This window comes from Schistocerca piceifrons, chromosome 6 (genome assembly GCF_021461385.2).
Source record: "Schistocerca piceifrons isolate TAMUIC-IGC-003096 chromosome 6, iqSchPice1.1, whole genome shotgun sequence".
Lineage (NCBI taxonomy): Eukaryota > Metazoa > Arthropoda > Insecta > Orthoptera > Acrididae > Schistocerca > Schistocerca piceifrons.
This window is the reverse complement of record NC_060143.1, coordinates 291,984,138-292,007,576: the sequence shown is the minus strand read 5'-3', so window position 1 is coordinate 292,007,576 and position 23,439 is coordinate 291,984,138. Positions and strand designations below refer to the sequence as shown.

At 42.3% G+C, this 23,439-nt stretch overlaps 1 protein-coding gene across 3 annotated transcripts in view; it reads right to left on the bottom strand.

Moving 5' to 3' along the window:
• The window catches only part of LOC124802488 (integrator complex subunit 8), a 195,740-nt gene that overhangs the window by 49,523 nt on the left and 122,778 nt on the right, over positions 1-23,439 (bottom strand). For all 3 annotated transcript variants that reach the window (XM_047263298.1, XM_047263299.1, XM_047263300.1), the window contains exons 12-14: positions 21,397-21,648; positions 19,745-19,997; positions 18,818-18,936 (exon numbers count right to left, since the gene is read on the bottom strand). In XM_047263298.1, coding sequence (XP_047119254.1) covers positions 18,818-18,936; positions 19,745-19,997; positions 21,397-21,648 — 624 coding nt within the window. The remainder of the gene's footprint in view (positions 1-18,817; positions 18,937-19,744; positions 19,998-21,396; positions 21,649-23,439) is intronic.

Genomic DNA, 23,439 nt, shown 5'->3' with positions numbered 1-23,439 from the left:
CTTATATTTTCACTCTTTTTTTTTGTATCTTCTAAGTCGTTTGGCCAATGCTAGTAATTTCTGCTTCTTTTCATCTAATTGCTCTATCGCTTCTTGTTGTGAGATTTTACCCTACCTTTTTCGTTTTTTTCTGATATTTCATTTCTTATAAATTGTGTTAGCTGTCCGATGTCTTTTCTCAGTTTTTCTCTTCCGATATGTAGCCTGTGTTGCCATGGGTTCTGATTTCTGCCTAATGTGTATATTTAGTGTAGTGAGTGCTCCTATATAAACCAGTAGTTGTAACTCTTCCATAGTTGTTGTTGTTGTTGTTGTTGTTGTTGTTGTTGTGGTCTTCAGTCCTGAGACTGGTTTGATGCAGCTCTCCATGCTACTCTATCCTGTGCAAGCTTCTTCATCTCCCATTACCTACTGCAACCTACATCATTCTGAATCTGTTTAGCGTATTCATCTCTTGGTCTCCCTCTATGATTTTTACCCTCCACGCTGCCCTCCAATACTAAATTGGTGATCCCTTGATGCCTCAGAACATGTCCTACCAACCGATCCCTTCTTCTAGTTAAGTTGTGCCACAAGCTCCTCTTCTCCCCAATCCTATTCAATACCTCCTCATTAGTTATATGATCCACCCATCTAATCTTCAGCATTCTTCTGTAGCACCACATTTCGAAAGCTTCTATTCTCTTCTTCTCCAAACTAGTTATCGTCCCTGTTTCACTTCCATACATGGCTATGCTCCATACAAATACTTTCAGAAACGACTTCCTAACACTTAAATCAATACTCGATGTTAACAAATTTCTCTTCTTCAGAAACGCTTTCCTTGCCATTGCCAGTCTACATTTTATATCCTCTCTACTTCGACCATCATCAGTTATTTTGCTCCCCAAATAGCAAAACTCCTTTACTATTTTAAGTGTCTCATTTCCTAATCTAATTCCCTGAGCATCACCCGACTTAATTCGACTACATTCAATTATCCTTGTTTTGCTTTTATTGATGTTCATCTTATACCCTCCTTTCAAGACACTGTCCATTCTGTTCAACTGCTCTTCCAAGTCCTTTGCTGTCTCTGACAGAATTACAATGTCATCGGCAAACCTCAAAGTTTTTATTTCTTCTCCTTGGATTTTAATACCTACTCCGAATTTTTCTTTTGTTTCCTTCACTGCTTGCTCAATATACAGATTGAATAACATCGGGGATAGGCTACAACCCTGTCTCACTCCCTTCCCAACCACTTCTTCCCTTTCATGCCCCTCAACTCTTATAACTGCCATCTGGTTTCTGTACAAATTGTAAATAGCCTTTTGCTCCCTGTATTTTACCCCTGCCACCTTCAGAATTTGAGAGAGAGTATTCCAGTCAACATTGTCAAAAGCTTTCTCTAAGTCTACAAATGCTAGAAACGTAGGTTTGCCTTCCCTTAATCTAGCTTCTAAGATAAATCGTAGGGTCAGTATTGCCTCACGTGTTCCAATATTTCTACGGAATCCAAACTGATCTTCCCCGAGGTCGGCTTCTACCAGTTTTTCCATTCGTCTGTAGAGAATACGCGTTAGTATTTAGTATCCGTGACTTATTAAACTGATTGTTCGATAATTTTCACATCTGTCAGCACCTGCTTTCTTTGGGATCGGAATTATTATATTCTTCTTGAAGTCTGAGGGTATTTCGCCTGTCTCATACATCTTGCTCACCAGATGGTAGAGTTTTGTCAGGACTGGCTCTCCCAAGGCCGTCAGTAGTTCTAATGGAATGTTGTCTACTCCCGGGGCCTTGTTTCAACTCAGGTCTTTCAGTGCTCTGTCAAACTCTTCACGCAGTATCATATCTCCCATTTCATCTTCATCTACATCCTCTTCCATTTCCATAATATTGTCCTCAAGTACATTGCCCTTGTATAGGCCCTCTATATACGCCCTCCACCTTTCTGCTTTCCCTTCTTTGCTTAGAACTGGGTTTCCATCTGAACTCTTGATATTCATACAAGTGGTTCTCTGTTCTCCAAAGATCTCTTTAATTTTCCTGTAGGCAGTATCTATCTTACCCCTAGTGAGATAACCCTCTACATCCTTATACACTCCTGGAAATTGAAATAAGAACACCGTGAATTCATTGTCCCAGGAAGGGGAAACTTTATTGACACATTCCTGGGGTCAGATACATCACATGACCACACTGACAGAACCACAGGCACATAGACACAGGCAACAGAGCATGCACAATGTCGGCACTAGTACAGTGTATATCCACCTTTCGCAGCAATGCAGGCTGCTATTCTCCCATGGAGACGATCGTAGAGATGCTGGATGTAGTCCTGTGGAATGGCTTGCCATGCCATTTCCACCTGGCGCCTCAGCTGGACCAGCGTTCGTGCTGGACGTGCAGACCGCGTGAGACGACGCTTCATCCAGTCCCAAACATGCTCAATGGGGGACAGTTCCGGAGATCTTGCTGGCCAGGGTAGTTGACTTACACCTTCTAGAGCACGTTGGGTGGCACGGGATACATGCGGACGTGCATTGTCCTGTTGGAACAGCAAGTTCCCTTGCCGGTCTAGGAATGGTAGAACGATGGGTTCGATGACGGTTTGGATGTACCGTGCACTATTCAGTGTCCCCTCGACGATCACCAGTGGTGTACGGCCAGTGTAGGAGATCGCTCCCCACACCATGATGCCGGGTGTTGGCCCTGTGTGCCTCGGTCGTATGCAGTCCTGATTGTGGCGCTCACCTGCACGGCGCCAAACACGCATACGACCATCATTGGCACCAAGGCAGAAGCGACTCTCATCGCTGAAGACGACACGTCTCCATTCGTCCATCCATTCACGCCTGTCGCGACACCACTGGAGGCGGGCTGCACGATGTTGGGGCGTGAGCGGAAGACGGCCTAACGGTGTGCGGGACCGTAGCCCAGCTTCATGGAGACGGTTGCGAATGGTCCTCGCCGATACCCCAGGAGCAACAGTGTCCCTAATTTGCTGGGAAGTGGCAGTGCGGTCCCCTACGGCACTGCGTAGGATCCTACGGTCTTGGCGTGTATCCGTGCGTCGCTGCGGTCCGGTCCCAGGTCGACGGGCACGTGCACCTTCCGCCGACCACTGGCGACAACATCGATGTACTGTGGAGACCTCACGCCCCACGTGTTGAGCAATTCGGCGGTACGTCCACCCGGCCTCCCGCATGCCCACTATACGCCCTCGCTCAAAGTCCGTCAACTGCACATACGGTTCATGTCCACGCTGTCGCGGCATGCTACCAATGTTAAAGACTGCGATGGAGCTCCGTATGCCACGGCAAACTGGCTGACACTGACGGAGGCGGTGCACAAATGCTGCGCAGCTAGCGCCATTCGACGGCCAACACCGCGGTTCCTGGTGTGTCCGCTGTGCCGTGCGTGTGATCGTTGCTTGTACAGCCCTCTCGCAGTGTCCGGAGCAAGTATGGTGGGTCTGACACATCGGTGTCAATGTGTTCTTTTTTCCATTTCCAGGAGTGTATTTGTCCTCTAGTTGTATTTTCATTTATTTTGTTGTGTATGATTGTGTTGATAGTTGCTATTGTTGTTTCGACTTGTGGGTTATTTGGGGGTCTATGCAAGAATGGTCTAACGTCTGTATTTGTGTCTTTGTATTCAATATATGTGAGCTGAAATTTTTCTTCTATATCTAACATATGTGTCACTTCGTGTTCTATTTGTGCTTGTTCTGGTGGCTGTCTTAAGATTTTGTTTTCGTCTGATTGTTTAATTGATGCATGTTGTTCTTTGTTTGTTTGCTCTGGGATGTTTGAGTCCATTACTGTATTTTCTTCTTCATCTGATTGCACATTATTTTGTTCCAGTATTTGTTGTACTTGTTGTTTGATGTTTTATAATTCTGACTGGGGTATCCTGTTATTGTTGACTACTATACGGATCTGATCAGCTAGTCGTTGTTCTGTTAAAAATTTTAATTCTGGGTATGTGGTAATAAATGTTGTGTATATTTGTGATCTGTATCCAGTTTTGTTGGTTCATAAGTTTGTTGCTTGGTAGCAACAGAACATGAGGTGTCGGGTAACTTCATCTGACCATCTCATCCTCGGTCTTTGTTTTCCTTCTAGAGTGGTTGCAGTAAGCATATCCTGCAAAACACTTCTATTTGGATTTAAATCATTTTCCGTGTGGCTTGTAGTGTCGTTACCACTGTGGACGGGCATAGGGTTCAAGTGTCGTCCCCAACCATGACAGCGCTTGTTCGAGGCTTCATTAGTTCTGTCCTGAACCAACTAATCACACTAAAAGGGGGGTTAGTCCTATTAGTGGTTTGTTCTTTTCATAGCCTTTTACGACTGGCAGAACATACCGGAGGCCTATTCTTTTCCCGAGCCTCCACGGGGTTTATTATTATTATTATTATTATTATTATTATTATTATTATTATTATTGTCAGGAAGATTATTATGTTTGTGCATGTGAACTTTTACTGAATATATTAACCAGCTAGAAAACTTTTATTTATAGTCATAGTTCTTGATCTCAATAAGTAAATAGCTGGTAGTAATATTTTCTTTCAGTAAGCACAAGAAGAATGTGGACTTGCAGACTGAATATTATGGTCAGTATATTCTCCATCACTTTCTGGCCAACTGCAAAAATAATTTTCAGACTCTTGTAAAAACTGTGAAGAGGAATATTATTCAACCCACTGCCCCACAAATAGTCAAATGTTTATGTTAAATTGTGTTATTGGCTGGGTAGCTTAATTCATACTTTCAGCTGTAGTGAACTGCATCCATGTGGGGAATATGTGTGAGTAACATTTGTCAGTTGCTAACCATGCGCACATGGAAGCACGCGTCTGGTAGTTCCCTCACTTGATAACATCCAATGCCCACTCAACGAGTGCTGGGCAACGGCCATGCAGCCCACATGACTAAGACAACAGACTCTATACAGCTTTGTCACAACAACGTGGTACTAACAGGCCCAGCAAGCAATCAAATGCACCTAGCATTAGAATTTCCTTTTAGCTGTTGACCTACCCAAGATTCACCAAGTGTTACCACAGTGACTGAGTAGGATCATGTATAAGTAAAATTAAAATAATAATTGAATACTGAATGTTATTGTTTTAGCTGTGGAACTGCAAATTTGCATGGAAGGATGACTGATGAAAATAATGTTCACATTCAGTCTACTGCTAAAATTGCATTGACACAGGCACATTTTGAGCAGAACAAATGAAATAGATTTCTGTTCAGGAGCATGACAACAGGCGGTAATTGTAAACTTTATTTGTAATTAACAAAAAAATGTAAATCCAGCTACACCATATTCTTTTGTGAGTGAATCAAGCAAATGAACTAATAGGACCCATTACAGCTGATAATCTGAATTGCAATGAACGGAAAGAGAAAGGAAATGTAAGGATTGTGGTAAGCAGAAGTTGATGTTATTCAAATAAAGTTCTATCTGTATAATTATTCGAATAAGCAGATTATTCAAATAAATTTATTTAGGAATAAATTGTTTGTAACTTACATAATAAATGACATGGAATGCCTATCTATATTCTTTGTTTACTTCTTGTACAGAATTCTATTAGTAAGTGTTTGTTCTCTTGGCTCAGTGAAATTTCTATTTGATGAATAACTTATTAATGGATTGTAAATAAATATGCCTTGGTGGTTCAGTGGGTTAAGTTCCAAACTACAAAGCTAGAGGTTCTGCATTCGATCCCCCATTGGCACAATGATTTTTTCTGTTACTTATCACTCCCTTAATCTCTAACAATGGGAATAATGCCAAGCCAAGATGCACTGTATTTCGGAGTACATATCATACTGTAGATCCCATTCTAATTGGCTTTATAAATCGGTTCAGGAACGGGAAGAAGTCAAGGACAAAACACAATGTCTAGTAACGCAATGCAGTGTTCTTCAAACCAGATTTCTGTCTAGTAGCGCAATGCAGAGTTCAAACCAAACTTCAGGTTAAGCACAGCATTACTTGCTTTACAGCATAACAAATGCAGCATAAAAATAGTTCACAGGCAAGTGGCCTTAGCAGTTACACTACCAATATGGCCAAATTCAATTGCCTCTGCGCTTTTCACTATCTTCCCCCTCCCCCTGCTAAAACATGGGCATACTCTATGCAACTAACTTAAGATGAGAACATAACAGACAGAAACTCTTAATCTGCAGCACCTTTCTCCACTATATGAAGACTGCTAACGCTATCAAATATGGGTACATTGTTGATATAATTACACAATTCTCCCATGTTAGTAGTGCCACAAAATGAGTGAACAAAATTAAAACTCTGTTGCTAATTACTAACATCAATAGACATTAAACCTACATACACCCTGCTGGACATGCAAAGTCATCTAAAAGTGTTTTAATATTAAGTAAGCTTGTCATTGGAATACGGCATAATTTTTCAATCTGACATGCGTTCATGCAAAATTTTGGAAGAGAGACTGGGTTTGAGCAGAGCCGTACCAAGGTGGTCCTGTGCTCTTAGCAGAACTGTGTCAACACACTCCCCCCCTCCCCCCCTCCCCCAAAAAAAGTTGTAATTTATGAGGTAGAACTGATCAAAAGTAAACATTATAGAAGAATATTACTTAAATGAGCTATACAGATGGAAAACATGGCACACAACAAACTAAATGAATCACTGTATTAAATAAATTACAAAATTTTATAAGCTTCCTAAAAAAGATTGAAAGTAAAATAAAATAAAAACTATGCCTTATTGCTTATGCCACTACTATATACTGTGCATCGATTTTAATATGATGTATAATAAAGAAAAGATTTTATTTTCTCTTCATAAATGAAAACATTCCTCTCATTCATCCTCAAAGGTCCTGTGGCATCACACAAAATCACACTTGCCGTCATAATCCATGCGCTCTTGGCGATATCCAATGTGTGAGATCAATGAAGTGACACGCTGTTCCGCAGACTTAATTGGAAATGCTCCTGCTGTATGTAGATTAATGGTGTACTGAACCACACTATCCAATCAGATTAAATAAGGGATGCCAGCCTCCTTTTGAACTGTGAGGCATGGTAAACTTCTCACAACTCCAAAATCAAAACTTAAAAAACCTTATTGCTACCTAGCTATTTTCAGATAAGATTCCAAGTGCCGACCACTGAGCTGTAAAAGTTCACCGCTAACAGTTCAATAACTCACCGCCAGCTGGCTATTCGCAATTGCCATTCATAATCTGTCAACAATCAAACAGGAACAGAGTTCAATATCAACATGGGAAAGATCACTAACAAACCTCAGTCACCGATTTGCAATGGTACAAATGAATGTTATTAGTATTGAATACCCCAAACCCAGTCTGTCACTTTTTATGTAACTACTACTTCCAGCTAGCTAAAATTTCTAGCTTCCCCACAGCTTTTATCTTACCACACAATGTCACACATACTTCTCCTCACAACTCATGAAAAACAACTGGAAAATGCTTCAGCAGAAACTGCTGCCTGCACACAAGAATGCACTATGGGTATTCTCAGTCTTCCATACTGCACTCAGTGCCCATGTTGACCATGATGGATCACGAAACCCCGAGTTCCGAAGTACAAACTCCACCCCAGAGGGCACACGTGCTCTCAAACTATCATGGGCTGCTAACCAACTGCTCCAATTCCATGAGCACCTCAGTCTTCCATACTGCACTCAGTGCCCATGTTGACCATGATAGATCACGAAACCCCGAGTTCCGAAGTACAAACTCCACCCCAGAGGGCACACGTCCTCTCCAACTATCATGGGCTGCTAACCAACTGCTCCAATTCCATGAGCACCTCTGTGCATCATGAAACCATTTAAATTATAGGCCTTTCAGCCAATGTAAAAACCAGAGCAAAACGTAGACCCTGTCACTGGCCATTCACCTATTTCTGCTTACAGCCCTTCTCTTAGGTGCTGCCCCTGGCACAACATTAATATCCCTTTCTGAAAGTGTAACCACGTTGAAATTTTTAACTATGCCTGCTATGCAGGCTCCAGCCACCACCATTTAGTAGCATCACAAAAACCTCAGCCCATCATCTTTGGCCAAACAAAAACCCTCTTTCCCCTATGCGTGGAAAGTGACCAAGGCGGATACTAACTGAAATGGGGCTAACACATGTGGGTAGTTAGGAGATGATATGTTACAAAGTTATTAATACTGCATAAATTATTAAACGGAAATAAAAAAAGGGGCTGTGGTTAAGTATCGGTAACACATTCTTTCCCAAGAAGTTCTTTTATTACAATTTTACATTCCATTCCCTTGCTCTGGGTGAATAAAACTCATTGATGAGATCACAGAAGTCAGCTGTGTCATATTCTACCAACAAGACAGCTGGATTTGATAGTCTGCTCCATCTATATTTGACATTCAGTAGTTTATTATTTGTTGGTGCATAAGTTTGTGCCGTTTTTGTTTTGCATGTTGATACGCTGGTTGCTATGGGTTTATTTATCAACTGTCAATTTTTATGTGTTGTTCACTGTTGCTATCAGAGATTACATATTATCATTTTCAGATTGTGAGTGGAGCTGAGGACACAAGAAAATGGAGTAACAAGTAAAGAAAGCTGAACATTTCTGTCATATTCTTCCATCTGAGTTCAATAGAAAGGCGACAACAGCAGAAGCAGTCAAAAACATTTGCGCCATTTATGGGATAACGCCATTGGACAGAGCACAGCCAGAAAATTGTTTTCTCATTTTAAGGAGGATTTTTTGACGTTAGTGATGCTCCACGTTCAGCAAGACCTTCAGGATTTGATGAAGATAATTTTTAATGCATTAATCGACAATGTCCCACATCAGTGTACTAGAGAACTGGCAACTGTGATGAACTGTTGATCATTCCAACATTGTGCAACATTTGAACGCAATGGGGAAGGTTCAAGAATCAGGTGTATTGTACAGCATGCTCTGACCCAAAATCACAAAAATCAGCAGAGGGCCATATGTGCATCTCTGCTTACTCATCATCAACTGGCTTGTGAACAACACTGACCATTCCTGTCCTGGTATCATTACTGCTGATGAGAAATTGTGTCTTCTGGATAAAGTAAAGAAAAGAAAGGACTGGTTGAGCCGAAACAAAGCAGCAACTCCTTGAACAAAGACCTGCTCACATCCACAAAAATTAATGTTGCTTCCCCGATGTGTAACGATCACTTCTGACATTTACTGTCAACAACTAAGACATCTTGCAAATGCGATCCAAGAATACAACAAGGAAGACTGTGTAAGTGACGCTACCCTGCAGTAATGTCTGCTTGCATTCCGCTAGACTGACAAAAAATACTATCCTGGAGTTGAGTTGGGAAATCATTCTGCACTCACCTTGTTCATTTGATCTTGCACCCTCAGATTTTCACCTCTTCTACTCTATATCAAACAATCTTCAAGGAACTTCCTTTACAGATGAAAATGTGCTCTGAACATGGCTAGGTGAGTTCTTCACTTCAAAACCATGTGATTTCTACAGTCACAGAATTGAAAATTTACACCAGTTTTGGCAGCCTGTTGTAAATAGTGAAGGAGAATATATTATCAATGACTAAAGTCTCTGTTACATACATCTGTTGAGTTTATTAAACTTATGGAAAAATGCTACGAACTTATGCATAACCCAGTATCATCTTTAATCTGCTGCAACTGCATTGACAAGATGCTGTAGTCATTGGAATTGTCAAGTTATCCTCAGAGTTATTTTGATGTTTCAGTATGCACCTCATAACGCATAACTCCACCCGAACAGGCCATGAAGGCCCCGACGGTACCAAGCAGCCACCGTGTCATCCTCAGCCCACAGGCGTCACTGGATGCGGATATGGAGCACACCGCTCTCCCAGTTTCCAAGACCAGAGCCGCTACTTCTCAATCAAGTAGCTCCTCAGTTTTGCCTCCCCATGGCTGAGTGCACCCCGCTTGCCAACAGCGCTCGACACACTGGATGGTCACCCACCCAAATGCTAGCCCCACCCGACAGTCCTTAATTTCGGTGATCTGACGGAACCCGTACTATGAGAGAAAAAGATCTAAATATCCAAAAGGGAAACTCTGTCACTGCCCTTCATCAGCTCTTTCTAATGGAATTTCAGAGCTGCTACTTTGTTAATTAGTTCAGCCATATCGATATTTCTGCTATATTTCACACCATAATCTGCTACATATTTCTGAAAATAAGATATAGATCTCTCATTTATGGTGTTCCCGACACGATAATAAAGTGAGATGAAATTGTGTGTTATCTGTAAGATCTGTTCTCCATTTCACTTGTAATTCTATCAGTTTCATTCACTCTAGCCAGTGCCAGTTACAGGCACAAGCATGCGCTTGGGTCACCAATCTGTGAGGGGCACCACAGTGCAAAATATGAATACTGCCTGTATCATAATTAGTAGCAGAAACTGACAGATCTGAAAGTCTTTGATAACAAAAGCAAGTAACTTCCAGTAAGCATGGTTCCACATCAAGTTGTTTGTGAAGTAATTGCGAATGTGTGGTAACGAAGCATCAGTGACATCAAAAAGAAGTATTCTTCTGTTTAGTACAAACATACCCCAGTTGTAAATTTTTTGATCAAGTCCCCATTTAATTGGGTCAAATTTCACATGAGGTCTACCTTAACAAGAAATACAATAGTGCTTCAGCATGATACATGTTACAGTTTACTGTAAATTTGTACCTCTTCTTTAGGTTTTCCATGCACCATCCTACGTTTGGATGCTAAATGGCACCACTTTCTGCAGTGAGTTACATATTCTTTCATCTACCCCCTGCCCCCATAATCTAGTAAATCATGAGACGACTGTTCAATTCATGCTCCAGTTCTTCAAATGTGCCACCTGCTTTGCTTTTGAAATGACCTCAAACATATAAGGATCAAGGGATTTGGAATTCAAGATACAGGCTCCGCTCGACTCATTCCTCTTGCACTACACTGTAGCATTAAATATCATCTTATATTAGCAGCAAAATGTGATGGCACCCCATATTGTTTGTGCCACATTCCCCAATGTAGTGAAAGGTGCAGTATCCTGTGGGTGAAATTTAAGTCCAATTAGACAGGGACTTCATAGCAAAGTGTATTATTTCACTTGTGTTATCCTCCTGTGTAATAGTACATTTTGTGTCACCCATAGATTTATGCTGATTTTTTCATGTGATACCATTTCACTTATGGGCATGTCAGTCTAAACAGTTGCATCCACCAGTAACAGAAACCAGATTGGCTGTGTGAACACTATCTCTCAGGAATGGAAGATATAATTATTATTAAAAGTAGTGAACCAGGATATGCTTCACACTTTTTAAATATGCATGGGAATTGGATATACCTCCTAATCTCCTTCTGCTTCCCTTTCTCTACCCCTCTCCCTCTGCCCCTCCCTTTGTTTTCCCCCTCCCACACACATATCTGTCCGTTACCTTTCCCCTCCACACTGTACACCTCCTATCCCACACTCACTCTATCCGTCTCCTCCTCCCGGAAATAGAAGTCAAAATGAATGTGTGTATCGCTTGGAAGCAATAGTACCCTGGTGTATGAGAGATACCTTTCCAGCTGCTGTATCTGTGAGGATAGTAGCTTTATTGACAGTACCTTGCATGTTTTAATCTACAAACAGCCATAAACATAACTTTCCTGTTTTCAGTTAAAACTGACTGTGAAAAGGAAAACAAAAATGGGCACAGTGCAGCTTTGCATGTTCCTTCTAATAGCTGGTATAACAGAGAGTGTTTATTGTATAACTCTTATTCAGTTTGCCTCCAACACTGCTATCTATGCACTTCGTCGGCCTCATTGGTTGGCTTGCGTTGTGTGTATGCCGACCGATGTTTCGATGCCCTACTGGTGGCATTTTTCCCATAGAAATAAACCACAAACTGAAATCAATTGAATATCTGCAACACACAAAATTGCCATGAACTGATACCAATTCAATCTTTGCAACATACCAAAGATAGGATCAACACTGACAACACACTACAATATCAGTTGTACTGCATTCTTTTTCGCAAAATATCAATATAAAATGCAGAATTTGTTATTGTTATGAAAACATGTGACAGCAGACCTGTCAAACTAAACATCACCTTTCTTTCATTGCAATTTTCATACAAATATGTCATCCTAATTTCTGACACAACACACACACACACACACACACACACACACATTCACTCTCTCTCTCTCTTTTCTTTTCTTCTTCTTTTTTTTTGGGGGGGGGGGGGGGGGAGGGGGGGTGGTGGTGGTGATTTTTTGCACGTCCTCTGTGCCCACGCCCCTGGTGGAGGCCAATCTTGCCATGGTCTCAGTACAGCCCTGGGTTTGAGTTCATAATATTGCAGCACAATGGCAACTTTTGTATCAAGAAAGTGTCAAGGGATGGTAGGAAGATCATTGGATTTCAAATTTATTCATTGTTTGTAACATTTTTTATTCACAGATCATGAATGAGGAATTTTATTTGTGGAAGTGAATAATACTCCAAACAACATTTGTTATTCATGAATAATAAATAATAATTTTTATCAGTACCCATTATTGATTGTTCACATAAATTTCACCCATCTCTGGTGTTAAGAGAAGTGCACTGAGCATTCACACACTGCATATTCGCAGATTATGTGCACGTGGATGCAGGTCCGTGAGATCTGCGTGGCTGCTTACAAGAGCCACTCATGCAGCTGTCATTAGCATCAGCAATCTTTGGCAACTTCCGGCAATATTTGCGAAGTGTATTCAATCTTCTCTCTCTCTCTCTCTCTCTCTCTCTCTCTCGCATGCGAGACAATATATAAATCATCTATAAAACGAAGAGCCCACTTTATTTTTGAGTGCTCAAATTTATTTTGATTTTTTGTTCAATTTCCTATTGTTATTCTGAAAAGCGTACCTATTCTTCTTAACAAAAGGTTAACATCTAGATAACTGTTCGACAGTAACATGATTATGTTTCATACAAATACAAATACATTACTGTGACAGAACCTGTTTCCATGAGATAACAATGAGATGTGATAAGAGTCATCATCAACCTAATCAAGTACTGGACAAAGCACTTCCTATAAAGATGGTTTGATCTACATATATGTTTCTAAGGTACAGGTTGCTCAAGACCAAGTGATCACAGGACAATTTGCTGAGAAGAACCAGACCATGGAGAGATTTATATAACTGGGTCCACTGTTTAGGGACACACAAATAAAAAAATATCTTGATTGTCTACTGTACGTTTCTATTATTCTCGGCTGTGTATGATCTATGTACTCTTTTCCACAAACCAAAAGATAGTTTCCTGACATTTTTCCAGATAATACATCACAAATTCCAAATGCCACATCAAATCTTAGCATTTATGCAATTTTTTATCCACTAACAAAAAGTTCCCGTTTTTCAGTATATAAAACTAACCAACTTTACAATATTTAAAAAAGGATGGGAGATTCAAACTTAACATCACATCACTGACGAGGTCACTGAAGACAGGACAAACCTAGATTGATTTGTGTAATCTGCAATTTGCTGAACTGGTCACAGGTGAAGGAATTGTAATGCAGAGAAAACTAGAAACCAGTATTCATTCATTTATTAATCCATTTTTATAGTTTTCAGCATTACCCAAAATCAGAAACTTGATTCAGATAAAGACCACTGGATTAAATAGTTACAAGGTTGATTTGCAATGTAGTACAAGCAGACTGACTCACTGAAATGTGTAAAAAGGATCAATAAATGAAGGAATACTAGTTTCTAGTTTCCTCTGCATCATTACAATTTCTTCATCTGTAACCATCTCAGCAATTGTAGACTATACAAATTTTTCAATCCGCGCCAGACGGTATGGACGTTGAAGACCCCTAAAGGTCTCTGCACCATCGCACCGTAAGCTGTGGCAGCATGCGCCTCCTGGCTCACGTTTAATGTGAGGACGCCACGGTGGAACACATGGTCCTAGCGACCAATAGCGGTGTCCCCAATAATGTGTTTAAGCACCTGCCTCTTGCTCAGTCAGTCAATCTAATCTTTGCGCGCGTCTATTGACATCTCGCCTCAGACAGCGTATTTACGTTACTTTGTTCCATGTACGAGTGGACGTGGTTGATTCGTGAGGGTTTTCTTGCAACTCCGTTGTTTCTTGCTTGTTGTGTTTCCTAAGGTCTCACTCGGTTGTCCTGTGTTGTTTGTGTCCGTCCTCTCCCACTTGTATTGTTCGCGGGCCGCTCCGTGGGACCCGTTGCGCTTTCCTTCACAGCAACCCCGCAACCATTCCAGTCACGGCCTTGCAGGGTCTCAGCCGTCGATATGATTTTGGCAGTGTAAGGCTTTGTATGTGGACTCCCTTATCCGGAATGTGGTGGTTCAGCTGGTTCCTGATCCTGAGGTCCGCACTGCAATGTTGAAACTCGATAACCCCTCCTTGGAAGAGATTCTCTGCATTGCACACTCCTTTGAAATTGATGAGGCAGCTAATTAGCATCTTATGGCGCAGCCGCAAGTGGCAGCGATCGATGTGTCTTGGCGGGTTCCGCCCTCGTGACGTCAACGTGGTCCTGCCGACAGAGGCCAGTGCCATCTTGACTCCTCTTTGTCCGACATCTCTATGGCATTGGCGCCTCCGGTCGTCCCTCGGCGCGGGTCGCACAGCCCACTTCCATCTTACCCACAGTGCTTTATCGCACATTCTTGAACTGATTGTCCCCACTGCTGGAAAACGTGCATGCTATATAACAAGGAGGGACACATCTGATCAGTTTGTCGTAGTCGTTTGACTCGCTCCAGTCCTGCCCCTCCTGGACCTCAAGATTCCGTCCATGCTCTGCAATCGGTAGTCCCACAGGATGACCCATCAGCGTGGAAGCTTTTCCTCACACTCCGCCTTTTCATTGAGGATGTCAGTTTTCACTGGGCCACAGTCGCTGATAAATATGGCGACGTATAACCACCTGGGCTCTCCTGAGTTCCCATCTCCCTCTCGGTGTTTGGTCACCTATGGAGACTGTTCCATTCCCCTTTGTGGGCAGTTCGTTATCCAGGTGACGTACAAACGTGTTCCCCGGCTCCTTACCCTATTTGTCGTCGACCATCCGTTGGTTTCGAATATTTTTGGCCTGGATGCGTTTCAACTGTTTGGCTTTTCAATTTCCGATGAAGTTAAGGTCGTTTCCACGGCAGTTTCTTTTCAGGACTTGGACGATCTGTACTCCGCTTTTGCGTTGTTGTTTGCTGCAGATCTCGACTGTGCTTCCGATTTTCAGGCGCACATCACACTTCAGCTGGGTGCGCAGCCTCGCTTTTTTTGGGCCTATGGCCTTAAGGCCAGCAGTCAAGCAGGACCTTGATCGGCTCCAGGCTGCTGGCGTTCTGGAGCCTGTGAGATACAGTGCCTGGGCAACACCATTGGTGGTCATACGGAAACCCAATGGGTCCCTTCGGCTGTGTGGGGACTTTGTCACCACTGCCAATGCTCAGTCCTTCATTGACGCTTACCCCATTCCCTGACAGGAAGACCTTCTCGCTAAGCTTGCCAAGGGCGAGTACTTTTCCAAGATGAACCTGGCTATGGCATACCACCAGTTACCCTTGGGTGACGAGTCCCAGAACATCATGGTTATCAACACGCCTTTCGGGTTATACAAGTACAAGCACCTTCCCTTTGTTGTCTCTTCGGCGCTGGCCATTTTCCTGCGGTTCCTGGAGCAGCTTACACAGCCTATCCCTGCCTGCGTGAATTATCTGGATGACATCTTGGTCACCTGGTGTTCCCGCCAGGAACATTTGCAAAACCTCAAGCACCTTATTTCACGCTCTGCAATCTGCAGGTTTACACTGTCGCCTGGACAAGTGTTTCTTTCAACTGGAAGAGGAATACTTAGGCCACTGGCTTAGCGAGGATGGCAGTCGCCCTTCAGGTCGCAATGTCGCGGCCATTGAGGCCCTTCCTTGTCCCAAGGACTTATCTGAACTCCAGGTGTTTTTGGGCAAGGTTACTTATTACTTAAGGTTCTTGCCCCAGGCTGCCTCTGTTGCTCAACCCCTCAATCACTTGGGAAACAAAGCGGTACTTTTGATTGGACTCCTGCCTGTGACCAGGCTTTTCTCCATTTAAAGGTGATGCAGAAGTCCGCCCCTTGCCTTACTCCCTTCTTTCCAGACTGCTCCTTGGTTGTGACGGCTGATGTCTTGCCATACGGAATTGGTGTCATCCTCGCACATTGGAATGCCGATGGCTCTGAACAGCCCATTGCTTACGCATCTAAGACGTTGACCCCAGCACAATGGAACTACTCCCAGATTGAAAAGGAGGCCCAGGCAATTGTGTTTGCTGTCCAAAAATTTCACATCTATCTCTTTGGGGCAAAGTTCACCCTCCTGATGGGACTTACACCCTTGGCTACGCTTTTCAGACCCCACTCCCACTTTCCAGTGCAGACGGTTCAACGTTCTCCAGTGCTGGGTGTTATTTTTACGAAATTACACTTACACCATCAGGTATAAGCCCACCACCCACCATGCTAACGTGGACGCTTTGTCACGTCTCCCACTAGGCCCGATCCTGCCTTTGACCAACAGGGCGTCCTCTGCTTTTACATTGATTCCGCCCGCTGGGATGCGCTGGACGGTCTGCCTCTTACGGCTGCTCACATTGTCATGGCTACCTACCGCGACCCTACCTTGCAGCAGGTTCTCTGCTAAGGGGTCCACAGGTGGCCCTCCTATATTCCTCATCGGATGCAGTCCGATTTGAGCCCCTGGCACCACCTGTCCCACAGGCTATCTGTGGTCGATGATGTACTTCTGTTGGCCACGGAGTCGGATGCCCATCGGGTGGTCATCCCTCCCGAATTGCGACTTCGGGTGTTCAGTTTGTTACACTGTGGGTTCTGGGTTTTGCCCCGTATGAAAGTTTCAGCTCGTCGGCATGTGTATTGGCCCAGCATTGATGGCGATCTTGACCGCCTGGTCCGTGGGTGCCCTGTGTGTGCGTGTCACCAGGCAAGCCCCCCTCGGTCATTTGCACCCTGACCTGTGCCTCGCCGGCCCTGGGATCACATCCATATCAATTTTTCAGGCCCGTTTTTGGGGTCTATGTGGTTACTTATCGTTGATACCTACTCCAAATACCCATATGTCATCCGCATGGTGTCCACCACCACGGAGGATACACTCACGGCCCTGGACCAGGTTCTCACCATTGAGAGCCTGCCACACACATTAGTCTCCGACAATGGCCACCATTTCATGACGTCCTCCTTCCACAATTTCTGTCAGGCCAATGGTATGAAACATATCCGTAGCCCACCTTTCCACCCTTCGTCCAATGGTGCAGCGGAGAGGCTTGTCTGCACTTTTAAACAACAGTTGACGAAGGCAGTCGACACATCTCCCACCACATCGGCCCTCACACTGTTTTTGAGCACCTATTGCACTACGCCAATTGACGGATGTAGTCTAGAGGAGCTCCTTCATGGGCGACAGATGCGGACCCTGCTCCATTTGCTGATGCCAAACCCTTTCCCGCCCCCACTCCTGGCCCTCTCAGCGTTACACCCCTGCTGCGGCCGTGTGGGCCCGCAAGAACAGGCACAAGGCAGGTTGGATGCCCGCCACAGTCGTCGCAGCCCATGGGCGGTGGGTGATGTCGGTGCAGACGTTGAAGGAGTTGGAGCGCTGCCATCATAACCAGCTCCGCCTGCGTGCCCCCGCAGAATTCGCGCTGACACCTCCTCCTCTCCTACCTCCTTCGGGTACGGGCGTGGTCCTCGAGTCGCTGCCGCTGCCCCCAGTTTCCGTCTCCCCGCGGCCCTGCAACTGGCCCTCCCTGTCCCCATCCCCGATTGGATCAGCAGCTCCATCCCCCGCCCTGGACTCTAGGTCGGCCGTCATGGATACCTTGGGCGTCCCTTCCTCCCCGCCAATGGCAATTGATGAGCCCAGCTCTTCTTCCCACTGCTGCCCACATTGGCACCATCCGGGGCGTTTCCACCCCTACACACAAGTTTCAGGGGGGATTTTGGATCCGCACCAGACAGCATGGATGTTGAAGACCCCTAGAGATCTCGGCGCCACTGTACCATAAGCCATGGTGGCGCGCACTTCCTGGCCCATGTTTGATGTGAGGGCGCCAAGGTGGAACATGTGGTCCCAGTGGCCAATAGCAGCATCCTCGATAACGTACTTAAGCACCTGCCTCTCGCACAGTCAATCAGTCTAATCTTTGCGTGCGTCTATTAACATCTCGCCTCAGACAGTGTATTTACGTTACTTTCTTCCGTGTATGAGTGGACGTGTTTGATTCGTGAGGTTTTCTTGTGGCTCCATGGTTCCTTGTTTGTTGAGGTTCATAAGGTCTTGCTCAGTTGTCCTTCCTTGTTTGTGTCTGTCCTCTCCCGTTTGTGTTGTTCCTGGGCCATTCCATGGGCCCTGCTGTGCTTTCCTTCGCATTAATTATAAGTGACTTATAAAAATCTAAATCTGAAAGACTGAACAGCAATTTGAAATCACTCTGCCCAAATTCAAGTTACGGGCTTAACAGCTCTGCCATCAAATTTAATACCATTCAGCAAAATAACCATACTTAATTTTGCCATGTTAAATACAATGAAGAGCACAGAACAAACTTCAAGCTGACTTTTGTGGTTTAAAATTTCAAATGAAACAAAAAAACAGAAACAGAAATGTGTAAGTACTAAGTAACCATATCCAGAAATCCAAGGTGAACTAAATAGATCTTTATCCAAATGTTTCATAACATGCAAATAATAATAAAAGTAGACTACTAACCAAAACAGAGATCAGCAATTAACTTGAGCCAAGACACATTGTTAGGGTGATATTTAAGTCCCTGTAGCAGCAGCTGAGAAAGCATTTCTGCAACCCCTTTGGAGTGGTATGAATTTGAACTGAAACATAACATACAATGGCATTAACATTTGTACTTGTACTGAACTCATGAGAAGTATTCTGTTCCAGATGCTGAAGAATTGTTACACTTTTACTGACTTATAAAACACAGAGGGGAATAAAAATTAGCTAAATATTTTTCTTTCATTTGCATGGCCCATCCTTTACTCTGCACATTTTCCCTTCATAATCAATTTATTCAAACAGAGATTTAATTATTCAATCATTTGACTTTATTAGATATGCTACAGTGAAAGAGAGACTGTAGAAACTAGAAATGTCTTTCAGACTCCTAAATATAAATGCTAAATCCTGGTAATACACGCATTACTTGCATGCTTGTTACCATATTATAAAGTAATACTACACTGCATTGTTCTGGAATTATGTAGAAGATGTAATACACTATGAAGATAACACTTTTCATTAAAATTATCACTTATATTATTTCACATAAAGTTCATGTATACCATGAACTTTTAATGTATAGTGGAATGAGAACCTCTGCTAATGCCCACCTATAGTTCGAAACAAAACATGAAACCTGCAAGCAAACACTATTACTGCTGCAGCACTGAAGATGGTTTCGCTGAAGTTCACAATCTGAAAAATGTATTATGAGAACATCCAGTTACATACAACACACACACACACACACACACACACACACACACATTCTGGAAACAAAAGTCAGAAACCAAACACATACATTTATATGATGACTGCTAAGCAAAGTATGACAGAACAAGTGACACAGCCCTACATTAAAGTGCAAAGGCAACAAACCCTAATTCATTACGTACTTACTTGCTTACAACAGCAGGCCAGAGACCGACATGCTCACATGACAGTTCTTGGTGATTGTCGTCTTTGAGCACATTATGGAGTCGTGCCAACAAAGATAATGCCACTGAAAGGACAGTAGGTTCACGCAGACGCATGAGCAGTTGATGCAAACTTGCACGTGTGTATCCACTACCCATTGTTGGCGAATCACGGTGGACAGATGCACCCGAACTAGATCGCTTTTGCTGAGTACTTGGCCCAAACACAGGAAGAACTGATTAAAGAAACAGAGTATTTTTCTAAAGTGAATAATCAGTCATTTAATAAATCATTGGGTAACTAATTCTATTGGATACCAGAGGACTTGTTCCATGGCTTCACAACTTTCTCTTTCTTTATCTGCACTATTAGGTACACTGTAATTATTAAAATAACACAACCTGCATAGAATATAAGGCGTGACTGGAAGACTATCACTCACCTCTGTGAGGAAGTGCTGTGTTGTTAGCAGGCACTTAAAGAATAATGACGACTTTTTGGGGTTTCCTTTATTCGTTCTTCACAGCAGGAAATTAACACATAAATGTACATACATTTATGATTTTATTTTGAGTGAAAAGAGTTACAGTCAACATATAATCAATCTGATGAATCATTCCCACCCGCAGCATTGTGAGTTCAATATGTGAACAATAAATGTGAGGGGGTGTCACATTCTGACAGTACGTGATCCCAGTATGGCACCAAAAATCACTAGTAACTATAGAACATTATTTATTGAGCAAATTTTGACTATGTATCATTTCAGCTATAAATATTATTGGTAAGTAATATGCTAGTGCTGGCAATACACAAGAATGTAAAGCAGGCTATTCCAAAGCTGCCCCATCACCTGAGGGTGTCTGCGAGTGCTCTTCAGCTCGCCTGTAGGCAGATGCTGGTGGTGTAGGCATCCCACCAGAAGACACGACTGCACGCCTTCTGCACATATGCGACCTGCTCGGCCACCCCTGGCCGCCTGAGCTCGACCAGAGGACTACGATCGTGTACGCTACGGCTCAGCTGCAAGAGTACTCGTGTATCAGCCACTTGGTCGTGTCTGCCTGCACTGTGCCTGTGCCCACCTGGATGCTCTCTGGCAGGTGCACCAGCTAAACAGCCTCACATACAGTGTACAGTGGTTCTTCAACCAGTGTCAACGGTGTTCTGAGATGAAGAATATCAGCAGTCACACCAATAGTGTGATTTCTACATCACAAAACACCACCATCTCACTCATTAGCTAACAGAGTTAGTTACACAAGGCTATGAATGAGTACTGCATGCAGTAAAGGTAAAAAGTCCTGGTGCATACTTGGTGGGTCTGTTGTTCTAAATGACACCATCCAATGGCACATTTAGGAAAGGATGATGGATACAATTCACATGACTGGCTGGCAAAAAACTTCAATACCAACTGTACAGGCAATATTTACCACATTCTGATATCCACATTCTTATTGCCAAAAGAAACATTAGAGAATATAATTCTACAATGAATGTATGCATGAGTCAGTATAAAAATTTGCAATTAATAAGTTGACATTTAAAGAAAACATATCAGCAGTTTTTCAATAACATTTTTCTGTAAAGCAGATGGTTAGCAGATTGAAGTTGGAATAAAAATATCTTACCTATGTCCCAAGCATCCTTGCACACTTTCTTTGTGCCCTTGTACTTAATGACATCTTGGCATGCAGCAGCAAGTGCCTGAGGAAGTTCAAAATGTGTCCACCTTTTATCTGAAGCCACAAGGTAGTCCCACTGTCCCAGATTCAAGAGACAGAGCATACATTGTTCCTGGACCTCAACACGCGGTACCACAGATTCTCCAGACTGTATTGCAGCCAAACACTGTTTACATCCTGCTATCAATTGTTCTGTTCCTGTAACAAAAATAATGATACATTATGACACAATTTAGGGATCATGTAACATATATGACACGATAATTTTAAGTGTGCAATGGTATTCCAGACACGTCACTCAATTGATAGATGAAATAACAACAAAACAGATAACAGTACTTTAAAGTAATTACATGCATGATTTGTGAGTTGGAAATCTGATGTCCTTTATCAAAACAAGAATACAACATTGAAAGGCAGACACAATGTAACATTTGGCAAACCCCTTCAAAGTAAAAAGCCATTTATCAGAGAGCTGAGCCACTTCACATTGCCCAACAGGCAACATGGAGAAACAACCCAATTGAATGATTGGTTTCATTGGCTGCTGCTTTTGGTACCTGTAATGGATCTGGGAGATCTGTTATTTTCTACCGGATTTGTCGATACCAAATTGTAAATGTTTTCTTATGTTTTTTGTCAGAATTTTTTTATTATAATTTGCCTTATTATATGTGAAAGCATATTGAATACTATTAGTAAATGTGTCGAAGAATAGCAAAGAGACTGATTACAACTGGAAGCTTGTGTGTTGTGTAAAATGTCTTTGATGCTGGAGTCGTCTTTGACTATAGTCAGGCGGCAGTTAACTCTTGGTGTGTGTTGACGGTAGAAGAATGTGCAGGTCGCCGTCATAAATAATTTTGAATTATGTTACTATTTTTTTTATACAACCTATAAGAAGAAACTACATTCGAAGAAATGGTATTTGAAGCACCAAAAATGAGGCAAACACATTGAACCAGGTCATTTCTGCAGCCGACAAAGATGCATTGTGGAATCATACTTCCATTAGACAACTGAAGCCAAGACCAATATCGCCTTGTAAACATTTAACGGAAAAGGTACTGTCACGAAATATGCCAAATTTAAGTAAATAAAAAGCAGTGACCATATTTCAACTTGTGTCTTAGCTGGGATAGCATATTTCAACTGGGGACTGTAGCCGAGATATTGTGTTCACGAGATATTCAACAGTGCTACGAGGAAGAAAATTTTTGTGTGTTAATACCAGTTTTTTCAGAATGTGTGTTACAGTATTTGTGTTGATCGGGAAGTAAAAGTTTTGGAGAAGAAATGTTTCGACAAAAAAAAAAAAAAAAAAAAAAAAAAAAAAAAAAAAAAAAAAAAAAATAATAATAATAATAATAATAATAATAATAATAATAATAATAATAATAATAATAATAATTTACGACAGAAGAAGTAATTTCAAGAATTTTGGTCAACAACCACATGGATGGAAAACGTGGATTTGCAACAGTAGAAGAGTGTTCCAGGTAAGTCATGAAACCCTCGTATTTTGTTAAAACAATCTTTTTATCTTGTTTTGTATTGTTGTGTATAAATTTTTTTCTTCACAATGACTTATGAGATTTTCGAGAGTATTGTGCCTAAAGCAGAAAGTAGTAATTTAATAGACTTCGAAAATCAGGATAGGTCAAGTGAAACAGAAAGAACCGATCAATTTGATTTAAAAAGTTTTCTTGTAAATTTCACGAAAGAAATTAAACAATCAGTTGACAACAATAAGACTTACTGGGATGAAAAAATTGATAACATTTTGTTGCAAGTCCAAGCAGTCAATACCCAAGTGGGTGACCTTCTGAACAGAGTTGGCAGTGTTGAGGAAAAAATTGAAGCTGTGGAAGCAAAAGTAAATGAAATTGATGCTAAATTGAGTGATGAAATTAATACTGTAAAAAATGAGTTACTGGCAGATAGGGAAAGAAATTTAATTGATTTTAATGATATAAAAGGAGAAATTAA